A 19,865-nucleotide genomic window follows, 5' to 3' on the forward strand; every position below is an offset into this window, starting at 1 on the left:
TAGCTAACAACTCTCCACACAGAAAAGAGATTAAAATATGCAGCAGCAAGGGGAATAGGCCTTTCTTGTTGAATTCTAGTCTCCTTCGAATTACTTCTGTGTCAATCCTGGTGTGCACAGGACTCCTGGCAGGTCCCAGCCTGAGTGTACCGCCGGCCCATCAGCAGAGCGACCTTACCGTGATCTCTTGCAAGAAATAGTTTCCTCAAATGCTATTCTATGGAAACGGACTCTAAGATTTCTAACCGCAAAACTCACAGCCCACAGCCGCTGAAAGTCGTTTCTGCTATAATGCTGGACAGTGCAGCATGCTGGAGATTATGGAGACGAGGACCCGCATAAAGCCCCTTTCCACTTTACACAAGACCCCGGACGCTTTTAAGGAATATTTTTAGGGCTTGTATGCGCATGCGATGGGATTTGGGCCTAAGTGAGTGACTGCAGATAACGAGGGAATAGTCTGGAGTTTATTCAAGACGCCACAATTTGCTGACTGGCAGGTACATTTGCCTTCGTTAGAACCACAATGGCGTAGTAAGCCCCTAAATGAGAACACATTCTTTCATGTAAGTATAAAGGATTCGCCCTTTTTTTATCGTGCAAACCCCTCTACTGTGGCGCTGTATTACCCGACATGCATACTAATGGAAGTAGAGACGTAAGACGACTCTTTTAGCGCCACGCTTATATGATGTCACTTCTAAGTCCTGTACTTTGTAGTATTCGTTGTATTAACTTTGGATCCTGAACCTCAACTAGTGCCAATGCCAGTTCTCTACGATTAGCACCAAAAATCTGTACTCCTGTTAGGATTGGAGTTGTTTTGTGTGCACCATAGTTGAGAGAGACAGCTTAAATTGTGTAGACAATATTTGTTTACGGAAGACCTCAGCATTACTAAAACATAAGCAGATGCTCGGACTAGCAATGAATTGACCGATGTGTGTGAACAATTAAGGGTTTCACGGATCCACGAGAGGGGCTCCACATTAAGAGACCAAAAGCAGGTATTCTCATTGTGTATTTTTCCCTTCAAACTCCAACGTTTATTCTACTGCATAGGATTAGCGGTGTACTTAACAGGTAAACACCTACGAAGCCATTGAGAGTCCGTCACAGCGGACAAGCTGAATCCCCCGCAGTACACTCAAGGATCCGGCTATTAATATAGCATCGCCGATACCCCTTTACTTCTGCTCAGAGCAGCACGGCGAAAATTCCTATCGTAAAAACCCGACCAGTCTCTTACGGCTGAATGGGATCACAAACAGGTGTGATTTGTTCGAAACGAACCGCTCTAGACAACTTCGACAGGCTACAGACCACCAAAGTCTAAGTTTTATCAGGTATATTTAGAGGAAAACAAACCTGAAGGTAGACTTACGGCTGTGCACTTCTCGCTTGATAGCCTGTTGGTATGCTGCGGGGATATTGCCTGCGTTGAGTTCAATGGTGTACAGCTATCAAGAGGAAATTTCGTAGATAATACTATCACGAATATCACTTTTCATGCATTTCTAAGTATTCTGAGTAGTCGTATTGGTGGCGTCGGTTGGGTGGTATCCCCTACTATGTGGGGACGCAATTGTACAAATGAAAAGGGCGCATCGCTGGCGGGAAACAACAGTGGCTTCAAAGGACTTTCGCGCACAAGACCTGAATAGCTCGCATTCTTAGCGAGCAACAGTAAATCAAAATTAAAGGGAAGTCATGAAGTGGATGCGACTAAGATTCTGTTGCAAGTGGTGCACTTTCAACGCCGGTGGAGTGCGAAGACCCGCGCAAGACAACTCAGGGCGCAGACCACACAGAAGTCGTTGTTGTTTCTAAGGTTAGGGAGGACCTTACAGAATATCAAGTGCTTTGTGTCTCAGCAAGCTGGTTGTGATGTGGTGACCGTGCAACTGAAGTTTGACTCGCTCGACAGTACTGGAGGAGGGCGAGATGTAGCAACTCTCGCTAGCCCAACTACACGATACATTGTAACTCCTGCTGGCCCGATTAAACAGGAACGTGTAGTCCGGTATCGGATCAAAACAGCAGGCAACAGCGCATTTGGCGCCCTTCGCTATGCAAGCCGCGATGTAGGCTTCGTGCACCCCACAGGAACAGCCAAACCGCCTGCATTGAAACGGCAAGTGAAACCGGCGGCAAACACCCCAAAACGTATCTGCTTCGAAACGGATGAAGTGTGCTACCGGCGAGGGGTGCTTGCGCGATATGGATCGTCTACTGCAGTCCACTACACCTGTTGATACGGCAATGATACAGCGAGGTTGGCAAGCTTTTACGTTGAGATTAACAGTCGTGCGTTTCTGCCAAGTTTGTTTCCCGTCTCTCTTTTGAGTTGTTTTAGAACCCGCAAGCACAACGTAAGGCGACCAATGTGGTTCCTTGTAGGCCAGCTACTGCAAGAGAGCTCTGTTTCAACAGGAACGGTGTGGGACTCGCATGGCGATCACAGCAGCCTCGTCTGCTTTATGAGTATAAAGTTGAATTTTAGTGGAATGTAATACAGGAGTAGCTGCATTTTCATTGTATTCTATTCAGTTTCTTTTTCTAAGGGGGAAAGAGGCCACTGCCGGGCAGTTGTTGGAGCGTGGGCATCAGTGTTGCCCCTGTGATCGGTTCCTAGATCATTCATGTGAATGTCTCCCAAAGCATTACGTGCCAGTGGAACTTTAAGCCATTGGTAAAGGTGTCCAAGCACACTTACAAGCCTGCCGGCTCACTACTGCTGTCCCGCGTACCAGTGGTCCTACGAGTAGCAGAGCACAAAGCGGTGATCAAGGCAGTGTTTATTTGGCATTATCTGCAGCTTTTACGATGGGTTGTAACACAAGTTGTGCTTCTTGGGGCAGACAGCCACGCTGGGCAGATGATGGAAAGCATCGGGGCATAATCATCACCGAACCGCCAAGATCTAGACGAGTGGATTGGGTGAAGTCTCCCAGTGGAGAAATAACAATACTCACGAGAGAAGGTGTTAAGTCATTTGACAGCTGGATGCGTACTAAGGACTTCAGACAGCTCATGCCACCGCTGGCGCCTCACCCCAAAGTGCCATTTCTCCCCGGGGGAATTCCTGATGTTGCTCTCCTACGCAAAATGACAATGATGCACGAGGGCATGTTGAGATCCACAGCAACAGGGAGGACAACTGGAAGTTCTTTGTTTTGTACTCCAAGTCAAGAGACACCTCTCGTCATTTACGAGGACTGAACCACGGAAGAACCACAGTGTCACTTGTGCAGGTCTTCACAAACTGCAAAGTCCTTCAGGTGGCTCTAAAATGGGTATGTTTTCTCCGCTTTGGCATCCCTGGACACATATAATCGATAGTGGTTTGAAGAGTGTAGCAGTGGCCGACGCCTACGTGGTATAGATAAACAGGGACCACGCGGAAGACTTGAGGCGAGCCGAATGTCCTTGGGTCTGAGCGTCGGATCGTAAAGAAGGTACTGACGATTATGCGCTGAAGCTTTTTCCTGAAGTATTCTTTTCAGTGAAGTGAGTGTCGTGGGTACTATTCACATTTCATGAGGAGTCAAGAAGAAAGCCTTGGAAGAATGCGTCGCAGAATCATGCTTGAAGCCGTCGTGACCGAATACTTCGCAGTTCATAGGGAGCATCCCCACTGGTAATGCTGTGGATAGATCGTTCCATGAAGTTGCTTGTGGCTGTTCTGCATCGTTTCTTTTTAGGAAGTTTGCACGTGCTTTGAGTCTGCTCAGCAAAGGATGAAGGATTTTCTTTAACGGGCGTTGGCTCTTGGGTTCAAGCATCAGTTTCGGAGTTGCAACAATGCAGCGTATGCGTTAAATCAGTTGGAAGCGTAGAATGCGTTGTGAAGATCTCGTTTGCGACTGCATGACGCATGCAGTAGTTTCTTGTTACTATCAGGAGTTGCGACGGTCAATTTGGTCCACCTGTGTAGCATTAGCTGACCTGACTTGTAGTAGGTCGGCGTTACGAATGGGACTGGAGACTCTGTCGCAGAGTCACTGTGCAGCGTAACGATTGCCGAAAGCAAACTTGTCAAAGCCGTGCATGGAACTGTGGCGCGAAGTATTTCGAATTATATGTGTATGGCGTCTCTGGTTTGCGCAAGGAACATGGTGGCACCACGAGTTTCAGCAGCAGCTCCACAGTTGTTCCAGTAACGAGACAAAAGGCCGCTTCAGGATTTATTGTGTCTCAAGAAAAGCGCCAGCTCAAACCGGCCTGTGCAGGGGATCTTGCTGAACTTTGGAGATTGCAGTCTCAGAATCTTAAGGACATGTATTTAGTTATTCCTTGGGTTAGTACAGTCATTCGGTGCCCTCTTGAGAGAAGGGTTTGGAGGCGCATTATAGGTGAACAGGAGTCTGGCTGTGTAGTAGCTTCAGCAATATAGCCAAGAGTAGACAACCGTTCCACTGTAGCTGAACCGTACAGTAGTGGAGAGTATTACAGGAGAACAAACGAGGCAAAAAGTAAACGGTCAGCCATTGATGCAACAGTGCTGAAGCATCAGACTAATAAGGTGGTTCACTACAGTACTTAGGCGGTGAAGCTTGTTCAGGGCAGCAGCGTCCTCTAGCGGTGGGTAAATGCGCCAATCACGGCGTGGATATGCCAATGAGAAAAGTTGCGCTTGGTGCGATTCCAAAGGCAATTCGTGTTTCATTGAGAGAAGCACGAACGACGAAATAGTCTCGAAATTATATGGATTCTGGCGGACTATTTTACTTTACTTTCTACAGACGCCCACTGCGAAGTGTGGAAATGCACCGTTGGCGGGTCTTACTAGTAAGCAGGTGATGTAAGCATGAGAATGCCAATTAATCAAAAGTGTCAGCAGGAAGCGCAGAGGCCAGATCTGGAATGCAGGGGATTCATTGTGAATCGCCAGGTCCTCCAAGTTACAGAAACTTTGTACTATTTATTTCATGTGGCTTTTGCGTTCGCCTGGCTGTTCTAGGCTTTGCGAGAGAAGAGTGAGCTGGCGACTCTGTGGAAGAATGCAAATTTATTGCCAGCGACAGGCGGCGACCATCGTATCTACTGCGACATCTCTTACACAGTCAAGCTATGATGTCCTGTTCTAACCCCTGAAGCGGACCGCCACGTGCCGAAGATATTAACGAATGCGGTAGTCTTGGTTGTCAGATTATTTATTCTGAATGAGCTGATCCAAGGAGAAAGTTCCCCTCTGCTGAGCAACAACAGCCAACAGTTGCGTGGTGTTGCGTAGGGTCAACAACCTCAATGTTGCGTTTACTTTTCACGTGGTATCCAGCGGGCCATTCTCATGTAGTTCTCAGTATTTACTAGATTACCTAAGAGTATACGGGTGACAGAATCCTACTGAACAGCAGGCGATGGAAGGGAATGCCGCGAGTGAGCCGGTTCTGGGTGACAATTGCGGAACAGTTATACCAAGACGAGCTGAATGAGAACAAACTTATCGGAAATGGTTAGGAACCTCTCAGGCATCTGCACACAAGTAAGGCTCACGTCACGGCACAATCGGCAGCAGTGTAGGCACTGGCAGCTCGCAGCCTTTGCTCTAAAGCAACACTAAACAGACACGGACAATTAGCATGCCTCCATTTGAGCACACATATTATTCTCTCACAAGACACTACTTGGTTCATGAGGTAGGGATCATCGCTCTATTGGCTGCTGAACTCGAGCAGCCTTGTCACTGCATTGGATTGACCAGAGAAAAGAACCGATTATCTTGTGCGCGAATCAACTGATTTGGCAAAATTAATAATGAAACTTATTCAGTCTCTCATTTCCAGTTTATATATGAAGCAGAAGCAGCAAGTGAATCTCATCACTGGGATAGCTTGCAGCTTCATTGCTCGATTGCTAGCGGCGAGCCGAGGCACACCACCTTCCTAGAGCAAAGCGTTGTTCTTCACATGTGTTTTTTTCCAGCTTCTCACCTGAGGTTCCTTATCTTTTTTTCCTCCATGTTGATTCACATTTAACCATTAGCCTTTCTTACTTCCCAAGGATGAAGGTATACATTTGCGTCGGCGCGATTGCCTTAGCGAGCGCTTGCCGAACACAGGCTCTTCGACTGAGCAGAAGTTTTTTGAGTAAGTTTAGAACTGCTCAAGGTCCAATACACTTCAAGGAAAGAAAGAAGGTTTCCGAATACCCTTCCGTGACTGCGCTGCCTGTGTGCTCAGGTCTCTCCGCCGAAGCTGTGAGTGACTTTTTTTAGGCATTTGCCTCGTTGCTCCAAACAGACGCGGCTTATTTGTTGAATTGAAGACAGGCGCTACAATTAGTAGACTCGGCCACAGGCGAACCGGACTTGCGGGGAGCCCAACGAATTTTACGATCATATGTTTTGACCGAATCTTAGAGGATGTTGCACAGAAGGCAGGAAGCATTGTAGATGTATTTGGCAGCTGAATGCTAGCGTGCTGTGTGATTGCAGGAATCGACCACTAGACTGGCGGCACGCCGCGAATCGCTGCAGGATGCTCTGGATGAGGAATGTTCCCAGCAGGCGTCTGCTGCTTGTAGAAGCGGCCTACAGGATTACTGCAGTGGGACTGTGTATGCAAGATATGACGGTGTGAAAGGCAGTCCTTCTTCAAAACAATGGAGATGCTATACGGATGGAGCGCTTGATCTTGAAGCCGCGGGGCCAGGCTGTGTGGACAGTTGCGGAGCGGCGACAATGTGCCTTGGTGCATTCAACAGCAATTCAGTTGCATATTTGACCCGTGCGAGTGAACTCACCAACATATTGAACTCGCGTACACAAGAGTTCTGCAGCGCCCCAGCGCCAACGCTTCAGGAGGCATTGGACAGGAAGTGCGCACAGTTCGGCAAGGACTCTTGCAACAGTGGCCTCGTTGCATACTGCAGGACTGCCGTTTATGCGCGTTACGATAAAGGGAGCAGCTCGCAGCAGACAAAGGCGTGGCGCTGTTACGCTGAGAAGGAACTCGACTTCTCGAAGCCTGGTGATGGCTGTGTGGACGATTGCGGCAATATCACGTCATGCCGCGGCAGTGTGAGTGGCTATTCAACATCCCACCTCACTCGCCCTTCCGAACTTCAAGCGGTCATTGACAGCGACAAGAGCAACTACTGCAGTGAGGAATCGGAGCAACAACCATCACAAGCAACACCACCGTCAGAGATACCTGAAGGGGCGCCTGAGGAGAGCGAAACGGAGGATTCAAGTGGTACTCAAGCCGTTCCAGAAGCGCTGCAGCATGCTTTGGACGCATTTTGTGCAGAGGAAGGCAAACAAGCGTGCAGCAATGGGCTAACAGCTTACTGCAACACTGAAATGTACGCGCGCAAAGATGTGGGAACCACGACTCAAAAGGCAAAGGAGTGGCGTTGCTATGCAGCTAGCGAGATAGACTTTGCAATCTCCGCCGACGTGTGCGCGGACAACTGCGGAAACCTTACTTCTTGCAGTGGCAGTGTGAATGGCTCTTCAACTTCCCACCTGACTCGTGCCCCTCAAATCGAGAACCTGATCAAGACAGAGAAGGAGGTCTACTGCAATGAAATGGGAGTGTCAGACGAACAGACGGAAAGACCGCCGGAGTCGGGGACCCCGCCGTCTTCTGATTCGCAGAATCCCCAATCGGACGCTGAAGTATGTGTAGGCATGCGGAATGATGCACTTCTATTTGAAACGGAGAGATAGCATTAGACTGCGGCTGTTGTACAGGACGGGGATTTCTGCAGGCTGCCAATGCAAGATTGAACTGAGGAAGTACGCATTGTCTCGATTTGGTGCTTGCAGGTGCCTGGGGGTGATTGTCTGCAACATGTTTTGGACGCACGCTGCATAGCAGCGTTTGCCAAGTTATGCGTTACTGACGACAGTATGTGCGAGGTTGCAGTAGCACGAAAGGTTGGCATCAACTGGGGCTGCTACCCACAAAGTGCGCTGGATCTGAGTCAGTCCGGTGAAGGCTGTGTAGATGCCTGCGGAAACGCTGTTATTTGCCGTGGCACCCCGACGGGGACAGCACCCAGCGGCGCCGAAGACGTGCGGTTAGATGAGCTTGTGAATGAGTTGAAGGGAGCTACATGCAAAATGGAGGTGAGATATAGACGAGACGTCTATATTTTTTGGAGTTAAAGACGCTGAGCGTATTGTCTTCACCTGTTATTTGCCGTGGCACCCCGACGGGGACAGCACCCAGCGGCGCCGAAGACGTGCGGTTAGATGAGCTTGTGAATGAGTTGAAGGGAGCTACATGCAAAATGGAGGTGAGATATAGACGAGACGTCTATATTTTTTGGAGTTAAAGACGCTGAGCGTATTGTCTTCACGCTAATCATCGCTCCCGAATACGATGAGGCCAGTCCGTGCTTTCCATGTTTTGTTTGCGCTCCAGGAGAGGGCCGCATTGTAGCCACGCACAAGGAGGAATACCACAATGACGCTGCGCTGGATGGATGGCACAGGCTAATCTGCGCAGCGCGAAGGAACAGTGTTATTAATTATCCCGGCAGCCCCTTCACAGACATGGAGAACATTTCCACTAGTGCAAGTGCTCCAGAACTCAGTGCGCTGTGCTCTTCCTCACGAAGTAGGAAGGCGGGAGCGCATTCATTTGAGGAGATACGGACTGGTGCTCGCACAATCTGTCTAGGGAGGCCCGTTTTTTTTTCTTCAAGGTGGACTGCGTAGGGCAGAGATCTGGCTGATTATACGCAGCGCTTTGAGATGCGTGACTTGGATGGACGTTAGTTCAGATAACCGGCATGTTACAAATATTGCAAAAAAGCCTCCATAGTTGATGGTAGTAAAATGGTGTCCAGTATTGTATTCCAGATTCGTATTCTGGTAACTGAAAAAAAACATTTTTTAAGCTGTCCCCCCTAGTGAACTTCTTGTTTGCGCGAGGGAGTCGTTTTTCTGAAAACACACACACAGACCGAATACTGTGGGCACAATATTTCGTCTTTACGCGTGGAATGAAATACGGTTGCGTTATTCTTTGCGTGGACGGAGGCCAGAGTGCTTAGCATGCATAGCTTGCAGTCCTCGAATCTAGCATCACTTCACAACGTACCAGCATGCAGCAGGACTTGCATAGTGAGCGTTACTCATGGGGAATTGCAGGGTATTAACCGCCTGACCACCTGTACATTCCCACATCTGTATCTGTATCGGGATGGGGCTAGGGTATGAATTCGCGTGACGACGAAAGATACAGTTCACATGAGCAGTTCGTTTCGTGGAAATGAGTTCTGAGGTTGTTTCAGAGTATTGAGCACAGTGGATAGGCAGGTGACCCAACGCCATCCCGCAGCACAACTCATTTCATTCCTGAGTCTCAAGGAGTCGTTAATTTTGACGTGGTAGGGAGGAAACTATTTTACTTGTAAGTATTTTAGCCAGTTAGCAGCCTCATGTGCGCGTCTGCAGGTTTCTAACATGCGAAACTGCTTGAAAAGAGCAATTCGGCATGCCACTGAATCAATATAGTGGGTTCTGTCCGAACTCTTCCAAGCACTTCACTACCTTTGTAGCGTATGTCTTGTTAAATGTTTCTGTATTATTCACATGGATCTCGTCACTGCAGCAATTGCTTGCGCACTAGCTTCGTAAGTTGGTTTCGTAAGACTACGATGGATCGTGTCGTGTTCCTGTGAAAATCAGCTTGTGTACTGAACAATGGGCTGGTTCATTCGCCTTACTTTAGGGGACTAAACGAGCTACAGTAAATCAAGCATGCTCTTACCAGAGTATATTACTAGGCAGTCCCTGAGGTAGGACAACAAGCTGCAAGTGTTTGACTGTTCAGTCGCTTTGCAAACGCCGTGGAGGCATGCAGTTGTGTCATGATCGGCGTAAATACTAATTATTATTCAAAGCACCTCTCCTCACCTCTGACGTTCGTTTTACTCGCACTTGCCGAAGTCAACATATGAACCCAGAACAGGTCGAAGCTCTGGGCTGCACTTCTTTTTTGAAGCAGATGGCTGGAAGTCTAACTTAGAGGGCACATTTGCAGAGGAATCCTGCAAACCCGCTTTAGAACCGGTTAGTTGAAGTGAACGAAATTGAAGGCGCACTTCTGCTGTTTACTCTGGGCATTTCACGTGTACCCAGTTGTTGCGGTTACTTACTGAATCACGGTCACTGAGTACTCAATTTCTGTTTAACGTAAGAATGGCTCATGAGTCCAATAGACACTTCGAAATAGGCGTGCCTACGGCCATTCTCCATTTGCTCGTTCAAATTTTTACTGAATACTTCTTCGTAGGACAGAGTTTGTCAGAGTATAACTCGACGATTTCCTACTTTGGACCATGTGATTGCCTGGGGCTACATAATCGTCTTCATCACAAAAAACATAGATAAGTTGCCGTGACGACCAATCTTCACAGCTCACCGCTGCATCGCTGCTGGCCCTTCATCCCTGTGGACTGACAGTGTCCACCTTGACAGCATCAGACGTTTCGTCACAGCGGCAAATGGATTCTACACCTAAAGAAACAACGATCTAGAACGTTTCCTATTTAGAGGGATGACCCCAGTTCTCGCGTCAGCTGTGTAAAAGCCAGTGAAGTAGAGCTAAGCTGTGGAAGGAGTCATCACAGCAACGAACAGTAAACAACGTGTTCGATCACGTTTAAAGTTGAATCACAGTAACGATTATCACATTGGGAAGATTTTCCCCTAGACTTGCTGGCTTCGGTCCAGCCATGCGTTATTTGATCTAGGCTTCCACATGCATCGGCCACCTGTACCGAAAGTGGTCACCTGTACCGAAAGTATACTTACATCTTTACTGGTTAATTCGAAGGTGCATCGACCAGTGTCGATTAGCCACGGAGTACTACCGGTGATAAGGTAACCAGTAGAGCCAGCTACAGGAAAGCCACCACGTCATGTATTTGGTTGCGCTTTCCTGTACTAAGTGTAAAAGCAAGGCTTGATAGTCTCTTCACTAGGCTACTGGCAGACGCGTTTCAGCCTTCTACAGCCTGAGCCGCATGAGCGGCCACTGACAAACTTCCGCACAGAGCAAGCGTGCAGCTGCAGGACTGCAATGCTTGGCACTATTTAATGCCATTTTGTATACCTACAAGCCCATTTACTGCACAAGTGATGCACTCAACTGCGAAGTGGTACGTTCTACATCTAAAGATCAAATAACAACAGATTGGACGGCAAATGATAGCCAGGGTCCACGCAGCACAAATGGGTCGCTTTTATGCTGGAGATCGCCACGCTGGAAGAACGGCCGTACAAAACGTCGCAGCTTTAGAAGCTGCTGCAGACTCACGAAAGACATTCCAGTTTTACGGCCAAAACCAGGAAATGCTATTGCGCAAGTATGCTACGCAGAGTAGTCGGCGCACAGAGCAAATTTCGTAGCACTCGCTGCGCTATTCTGTTCCGGCACCTGCTGCTAATTACCTAACCTAGGGCCTTGGGTGCCTTTAATTCCCGTAAGAACTCTGGAGGCTTAGGAGGCGCACTATCCAGCGTAATCTCCTTGTCAGCGCCGCGCTCCCGCCAGGATACAGAAGACGTCGGCTCGTTTACCTTCACGTTGGAAGCTGGTGAACCACGTTCAACTGTACTCCGGTGGCTCGAGGAAATCGTCGGCCCATCAGCCGAGCTAATTTTTCCACTGCTATTTAGCGGCGCTTGTTCCTCAGATGGCCCTGCATCTTCTCGTAATGAAATTAACTCAGGGACTGATGACTCTGTCGGGGTAAAATCAATTTCAGCTGGGGAGAGAACAACACTTCTGTCACAATCTTCGATTACAACCAAGCCATGGGGGCCCATGTCAGCCTGAATAACATATCGTCATTCGTGTTCACGTGGAATAAGCTGGTCAGGTTTCATCTCCATGCAATGAGTTCGCCACAACAACACTGTTGCCTCTTCGCCTGTCCGGTTGATTACACAGCCGCGGCGGACAGGACCTTACCAGTGCACGCTCAAAGAACTGTAGCCGCCTCGACAAAAAGTCACTGATTCGCGTCAGTGTTGCATTACGCTGAGTAAAAAAGCAGGAATGTAGGGCCGTAAACGATATCTGAATTCTTTATAGCCGTACACAGAAACCATAGCATCTGCTGATCCTGCTGGCCAAGAAAAAACCTCAGCCTTTCTTATTTGAGTCTGCGCTAGTTTACTTGACTTACCAAAGTCAATTCTTCATTCCGCAACTGCGCCCTTTTGGACTGCCGCTCCAAAGTCTCCCATTTATCAGGAGCATTCTGAGAAGTGTCCTGCAGCAATACCCACATAAATTACGCATGCGAAGTGTTTAAAACTGCTTTGTAGTCCAATTGAAAATACTTCTGTGCGAACATGGTCAACGGCAAGCTCACTTCTCCCATGGCCTGCGTTCCAGCTTCTTTCGTCTCCACGAGGCGGTTCAGCGCGTTTGCGGCTGCGTCAGCCTCGGCGCCTGATCGCACTTCGTTGAGTTGTTTCTGGGCAAGGTACACAAATCAGACCATCCACATGCGCCTTTAGACTTCGTACGTCAAAAATGCCAGGGAAGCTAAGCAGCGCCTTGAGCCGTCATGATTATCGGTCGCAGCATATGACACACCTCCGCTGCTTGCAAGGCCTTCCTCAGTGATTCCTGCTCAGTCATAGCAGCTGCTAAGTCGTTTTCTAGCCTCTGAACCTTGCGATTGCCTTCTGCAGCCTCAGCACGAGCTGCTTCAAGTTGCTTCACGTCGACGGTATCCTGCAGTAGCTGCTGAAGGGCTTGCAGCTCCTCCTCCACACTCCGTAAGCGCAAGTCTTTTTGTTTGCTTGCCTCTTCCTGCCTCTCCAGCATTGCATTGACCTCACCCAGCCTATCGCGCTGGCTGGCTACGTGCTCATCCAGCTGATGCTGCAAGAGCTGGGAAAGGCGTTCCTTCTCCACCAGTCGCTCCCGTAGCTGATGCAGTTCCTCCTCCATTATTGCCTGCACTTCTGCTTCTGGGCAGCTACGTTGCTGCCGAAGCTCTTCTACCTGGAGCTCTAATGTTTTGCAACGCTGCTGCAACCTTTGTGCATCTGACTTTGTGGCTAGAAGCTGCGCTTGCAGGGCAACTGACTCTTTTTGCTCTACTGCAAGAGCGTCCCGTTCGATCTCATAGGCTTCCAGCTGCCTTTGTTTTTCCAGAAGCATCTGCTGTGCCTGCTGAAGCTTTTCAACGACTGCAGCATTCGCTGCCACAATTTTTGCACTCTCTTCGTCCCAGAGCTGTTCAAAGTGACTTCGAAGCGTCTCTTGTTGCTCCTGCTGCTCCTGCTGCATACGCTGCTGCAACTGCTGCTGCTCCAGAGCGTGCTGTTCTCTCAACTGCTGCATCAGCAATGCATGCTTCTCCTGCTGCTGCTCCAGAATCTGGTCACGTTCCTGTTGTAGTCTCTCTCGTTCCTCCAGCTCTAGCTGCCTCATTGCTCCTAGTTGCTGCTGTAAGTCTTCCTCATGCTTTTGCTGCAGCAAAACGGGCTGTTGCAATAGTTCTTCACGTGCTGCTTGTAGCAATCCCTGCTGCGTATGCAGCTGTGCCTCGAGCAGCACCACTCGCTGCTCCAGCTCGCTTCTCTCAATCGACATCTGGCGATTAACTGCGTCATATTCCTGCTGTAAACATTGGTGCTTCTTTCTCGTAGCCTCGTGTTGCTCGAGTTGCTGCTGTACACTTGCCATTGCGTCTTTCAGCTGCTGCTGTAGCGCATTGCGTTCAACCTCAAACGAAGTGGCAGCACTGTCCATATCCTTCTGCAACATCTGCACGCGAGATTCTGCTCCCTGAAGGCAACTTTTCAAGTCTTCCACTTGTCTAGACAGCTCTTCTTTCTGCATGTCACTTTGCTCCAGCAGCATGCGTTTTTCTTCAGCTTGCTTCTGCAGCTGCTTTTGCTTTTCCTTCCCCTCAACTTCTTGCTGCTGCAGCCTACGCAGAAAGTGTTCCGTGTCCTCTTGCTGTCGTTGCGCCATGAGCTCGTTCTGCTCTTCCTGCTGAGCGAGTTGCTGTTGAAGCGCATCCACCTTCTGCTGCGAACGCTCTACTTCTTCGTGGTAGGCAGCCATGAGGCGTTGTTTTTCTTCAGCCAGCTTATGTAGTTGTTCTTTTTCCTCCTTAAGGATTCCTGCGTATTCAGCAGCAACTCCTTGTAGTTCCGCTACGTGCTGCTCTTCCAACCGTTTCATTTCAGCCTTCTGATGCTCCTGCTCTTGCCGCAGCTTCAAGAGCAGTTGGTTGATTTCTGTTTGAAGCTGCTCCATCATAAGCTCCCGAGTCAGCAGCTGCCCTTCCAGAACTGCAGGAAATGAAGAAAGTCACACGCAGTTCAGGAAGGGATGCCACAGCAGTTGCGTCAGCACACGAAACCAGTAACCTTGTACACACCCGCTGTGCCAAACTAGTGCAAAGGCAAGAGCAATGTCCGGCAAGGCAAAAGCATAAACAGTGTGTATTTCCTACCCTCCTGCTGCCGGCGCATTTGCTGGACAAGATCATGCTGCAGCTTCTGTGCATTTAAAGATTCATTCAGTGCCTCCTCTTTCTCTTCCAGCAACGCCCTTGTTTCCTCCCGTTGTCGTTGTTCGTGCTGCTGCAACTCCTGCTGGAGCTGCTCTTTTGCGTGCATCGCCTTTGCTGCCTGGTGTAAAGTGACAGCGCCACACGAGCAAGAGCCAGCCGTGCTGTTTTCCAGGGATGCAATAAAAGCCAAGCTCTCATATTTTTTGTCTCACACTAACTCAACAACACGGGAAGCGAAACACTCGTTGGTGCTTCCAACAAGTAAGCCTGCGCAGCCGCTGCGTAGTATGCGAAGAAAAATGGACAGTTTATTCGATTTATCAAGCTAAACTTACAAAGCTGCAGAATTGCATTTGCATCAGATTTTCAGAATGAGAGTCAATGCAAACATGCAATGAAACGCGCAGACGCATATGCGTGTGCAAAGATATGTTGTGGCAGGAGAATGAGTAAGGGTAAGCAAACAGGCATGAACAATGAAGTTTGCAGAGATATGAACAGATGCACAAATGGACAACAAAGTACGTGTGAAAATTCGAGAAAAAAGCGGCTGACGAGAGACAGTCCCTCAGTGAAAAGTAGATGAAGCGAGTCAAAGACATATGATGAGAGCCAGTCACGAGTAAAATCCGTATGTGTAAAGAGAGCAATTTATGTACATGAAAAACCAGTCCTTGAGTAATATAAGCATGTGTAAAGAGAGCAATATATGTACGTGAAAAGCAGTTCCAAACAGACAAGTAGATGACCAGATCCAGACTGGATAGCAAGTCCATACACGTTGATACATACGCAAACGTGAATGCGTCGCTGGCAATTGAACCTTCGGCAATGCATGTGCAACTACGAGGGTGCAAATATTTGGAGGTGATGGCAGACCGTTCAACCTTGACAAGCACACTAACAAAGAGTCGTCCACACAGGAGCAAATGCAAAGACAGCCTGGGGGATTTACAAAACATGCATATGGATAAACGCAACCAGTTAAAATACACGTGACATAACAAGCAGAAATGTTGTATACAGGCAAGCTCATAAGACTGACCAGGAGAAGTTCCACTGGCAAAGGAGCAAGACACAGAAGTGTGAAAGCATGCCTTTCCAGACAAATTCAACGATGGCACTATATGCTCGCGTCCATGCATGTGAGCACCAAATAAGGTGCGGCATGGATGTGAAAATGAAGGTGGAAAGAAAAGAGGCGCCAAAAAATTAGGTATATATACACACAGTAGACTCCGCCAATGTTTACCTACGTAGGAGCATACAGCTGCTGCACATGCAAAGTAAATGCCGTTTAAGCAATAAGTTGCGGAAAAGCAGTCAAACGCGGCAAGCAGCTGCCACTGGCACGGACTCATACGCATGAACGGTAGACGTCGGTTGCAAGCTACTAAAGGGGTCATGACGGAGATATAAGTTAGCAAAGCTACCCCATATTTAATTCCAGCTTAATGTGAAAGCGTACTGCATATGAACACTTCTATCAAGCTTGCCCAGATGTTGCCGACAGCGATGTGGGTGCAGTTCTCTTACCTGGCCTTCTGCGACCTTTCTCGCCGCTTCTGCGGCGACTCTGGCAACAGTGGCTACTCTTTCACGCCCCGCTGCAGCATCCAATCGCTCTTGCAGCACTTCTAGGAGCTCCTTCTGTTGCTGTGTTGATTTTTGCAGGTCTTTCCACTGCTGTTGCGAATCCGACAGCTGCTGTTGCCAGAAATCTGCTTGCTGGCGTAGTTCGCCAGCTTCGTGCTCCTTCTGCTGTTGCACCTTCTCAAATAGCTCTTGCTGACGCTGCAAATTCTCATGCATGTCATCAAGCTGTCGCTGTACTTGCTGTTTTTTTTCTAAAGCTAAAACCAGCTGCCCCTCTAGATCAGCCGCCCTAGCGCAGCTTTCCTCCATACGCCTGCTTAAATCATCGTGCATGCACTTCAAGCTGTCCAGTTTCTCCTGCTGTTCGATGTGAGCTTCTTGTAAGAGCAGCTGCTGCTGCAGAAGAGGCTCAAGAGAGCCGTGCTGCTGCTGCAACTGAGCTATAAAGTGCACCATGTCAGCATCGAAGTGCATGTCCTCCTCCTGAAGTTGTCTATTGCGTTCCATTTGCTCGACTAGCATTTGCGTCAGCTGCACGCATCACCAGCAAAAGCAACAATAAAACAGGCAGTCTAGGAGGCAGCGCCGGCAGCGGATTGTATTGGTAGCAGCAAGCCACGCTTTAGACGGCTTGCAGTCGACACAGCACAAAAAGCCAAGAGAAAAATGAGGAACGGTTTGTGGATCTAGTGCTGATGTCCGCGGCACCGCTTGTGTACGCCTTCGTAACGGTCTTTGTCCGACAGTTTCGAGATGTAAGCGGGTAAGTAAATTAAGACGTACGGCGGAAACTGCCCCTTGGGCCTCCTCTAGAGCTGCCTCTGCATCTGAGATTGCGCTGCAAGCTGGTGAGGGCTGTGGCTCTGCGTCTTCCCCCATGGGCGACGGGAACTCCTCAGAAGCACCAAAAATAGCGTCCTGTACAAGTTCTGCTGCACGTTGGCGCTCCACCATAGGACCCTCCCCAGATAGCAACTGCTCAATCACTCGCTGTATACGTTTTGTGAGACTGGTATTTCGGGAGCGAAGATTGCTCACTTGTTGCTGCAGCGTTGCCAACTGTCTCAGTGTCTCTGCGCTACTCCTCTCCAGCTCCTGTACTGCCCGCGCGAAACCAGGAAGAATGTCTTCCATAGAAACCCCTTGATGCAGCAACTGGTGATGCAATCTATCGTGATGCTGCAACTTCTGCTGGTGATTTTCATCGTTAAGCTGTTGAAGTTGCTGTGACGATTGCCGCTGGTGCCCTTCTTGTTGAAGGCGCTCCATCTGCCCTTCTTGCTGAAGAGAAGTTGTAGGAGGGAGACAGGAGTCCCATGTCTTCGCCGATGGGTGGAGAGAGTCTGCTGAGTCTGAAGCTTCGCATTTATCTGACAATGTCGCGCTGCAGAACCGATGTTCTTCACCAGCATCCGCAGCCACAGTGTTAGCAGTTGCAGTAGCAGCCCCTACTGCTGTTGCTGCCTCATCTTTTGGAGTGAAAGTGAGACCTCCTTTGTCGGGTAATAGTTCCGTTGTATTTACTTCGTCGTTCAAGTCGCCCTCATACTCAGGTGCAGTACCCCTGCTGCGATTGCTGCCCGAAGAACAGCCCCTCTCCGGTAGGCCGAGATGTCCACCATTCTGTAGCTGGCGATCCGCGCAATGACCCTCATGCGGTTGATGCTGCCGCTGACAGTTCTGTTCACGCTGCTCTTGCCACTGTTGCATGCACTCAGGCAGCGGGGATTCTTGCACTTCATTATCATGAGCCTTAGTTGCTTCATCTGAAAACAGCGCCATATCTTCAGGGTTCTGCCGTTGAACAGTGGAGGCAAATTGGCCGCCAAAGGTCGCATCCTCCCGGGCATTTCCCTCTCCTTCTTGTTGCTGCTGCCCGTGTTCTGAAGCCGCTTTGTCGACTACTTTAAGCGCTTCTGCCGCATCAGTGTAGTCTAACAGAGGCCTGTGGGCCTCGTGATTCTCAGATATTGCATAGTATTGGTGATGAGAAGGCCCTTGAGCTCCAAGTGGCTCGCCCTCCTCTCCAATTAGACGCACCTGCTCTTGGTGCTCAGCCTGCACCAAATGTTGCTGCTGCTGGCTGATGGAATAAGAATGCCTCTCTGGTTCACTTGATGCCTGATCTAGGCCATTTAGTGAATGAGGGTGGTCCTGCCCGTGTTGCTGGCGTTGCTGCTGCAGTTGCTGCAAGCTTGAGTAAGTGGGCAATAAACGTGTTTCATTTTCAGGAGGTGAAGGAGAGCCAGTAGAGCACTGCGCTGACGCATTTAAAAATAGCTGGGGCCTTTCAGATGTCTCGTTGGTTTCTGAGCAACTCCGCTCCACAACGGCTGTCTGCTGGTGAAGGTGCGACTGCTCTTGTTGCTGTCCTTGCCATCCCTCCTCCGCTGAAGCCCGCCTCGGGCTGTCACTAAGTGGAGGCGCCGAAAGTGCGGCGCGCACGCGACATCCCTCCTTGTCACCGACACTGGGAATCGTATCCACAGGAGCAACTTCATCTGCTGTTCCCAGCAAACTGCTGTCAACGGACGCGGGCTCCTGTCCACCCCTTTCCAACTGTTGCTGCTGTTGCTGCAGCATGTATGGAGGTCTTACAAACGTAGGCGCCCGCTTTTTAGCCTCTGTGCCGCCGCTATTCTTGGTTAGCAGTCCCGGGGTTGCGGTGTATAGACTTGTAGCGTCGCGGGCCCTACAGAATCATCAACAGTAGGAGACGTGTTTCTACAGAAAAAGCGCCAGGTGGGCAAGTAAAGGAAGCTTGTTTCAGTGTCTGTCAAATCTACGTCTCACCTCAACCTCCTTATGCCGCCTATAGAAGAAGCATTGCCTGGTAACTGTTTTCCCGCTGTTTCTGTTACGGGAGGTGGTGGCGGTGTATCCTGCTGCTGCGCCAGATGTTCCTCGCCTCGAATAAGCCATCTTTTTAGCTCTTTGTTGTAGTAAAATTGATTTTCCTCGCCTAGCTGCAATAAAAGGATGCACACGAAGAACATTACAGACCGTTACTGTTGGCTTTACTGGTCCACAGACGTCGCGTTGCACACGCTACAGCGTGCCAAAAGCAACAGCTTACATGTGCTCGTGTTGCTTTTCCCTCGCCTTCCCCGTCATCACCACCCCTTCGGAACAGGCGCCAGATGCCTGCGCGCACACAAAGCGCAGATTGAAGCGCACACGTTCGGTGCCCCATGTGCTGCAACATGAGCTTTCTCAGTTCTACATAAGAAATGCAAAGTGATTAGGCACCTGTGGACATCGCCTGATCGCTCCTGTGGTGCGAAGACAAGTGATACTTCACAGGACGACAGGTTCTGCAATCGTCGGCCGCACGGCATCAGGCTGGAGCGGACGCTTCACAAAACCGTGGAATATGCGCCTTTGATGCAAACATATGCAACCTTCGCCCGCGCCAAAGTGGCGCCAGCTGTGCTTGTACGAGTCAATTTAAATGCCGATTTGCACCGCCTTTATGGCGACTGTTGCTCATGCCCAACAGGCAGCCGCGGAGGTTCTCTTCGATACGAGGTCCAGCCACTGAACCAACTGCTAGAATGCAAGCTAATATACTACAAGAAACTGGTTCAGAAAAAGATAAGACGGAGTAAACTCCATAGGTCCCTCCCTGGACGCATGTAGGGCCTATACAGGTAGGGCCTATACAGCTCTGGGTTTGTTTGCTCCCGCCGCTGGGCAGCGAAACAGACCCCGCGACAAAAACAACGCTGGAACAGTTATGAAGGAGAAACAAAGCCTCTTAC

The 19,865-nt window shown here is 49.4% G+C and overlaps 2 protein-coding genes across 2 annotated transcripts; one reads left to right on the forward strand and one right to left on the reverse strand.

Annotated features, from left to right (window-relative positions):
• Positions 1 to 6,007: 6,007 nt before the first annotated feature.
• Positions 6,008 to 8,393, forward strand: ENH_00080730 (microneme protein, putative; the record flags this gene model as incomplete). Its single annotated transcript, XM_013583258.1, has 4 exons — positions 6,008 to 6,202; positions 6,440 to 7,624; positions 7,775 to 8,077; positions 8,376 to 8,393. 4 exons carry the CDS (start codon positions 6,008 to 6,010, stop codon positions 8,391 to 8,393), a joined length of 1,701 nt encoding a protein of 566 aa, XP_013438712.1.
• A 3,020-nt stretch (positions 8,394 to 11,413) lies between these two features.
• On the reverse strand, positions 11,414 to 19,363 carry ENH_00080740 (plectin, putative; the record flags this gene model as incomplete). The annotated part of the gene is made up of 11 exons (XM_013583259.1): positions 11,414 to 11,797; positions 11,937 to 12,005; positions 12,154 to 12,240; positions 12,343 to 12,447; positions 12,570 to 14,284; positions 14,449 to 14,626; positions 16,045 to 16,635; positions 16,888 to 18,796; positions 18,898 to 19,070; positions 19,181 to 19,248; positions 19,354 to 19,363. The coding sequence occupies 11 exons, from the start codon at positions 19,361 to 19,363 to the stop codon at positions 11,414 to 11,416; spliced, it is 5,289 nt and encodes a 1,762-aa protein (XP_013438713.1).
• Positions 19,364 to 19,865: the final 502 nt, after the last annotated feature.

This window comes from Eimeria necatrix, genomic scaffold (genome assembly GCF_000499385.1).
Source record: "Eimeria necatrix Houghton genomic scaffold, Enh_scaff87, whole genome shotgun sequence".
Taxonomy (NCBI): domain Eukaryota; phylum Apicomplexa; class Conoidasida; order Eucoccidiorida; family Eimeriidae; genus Eimeria; species Eimeria necatrix.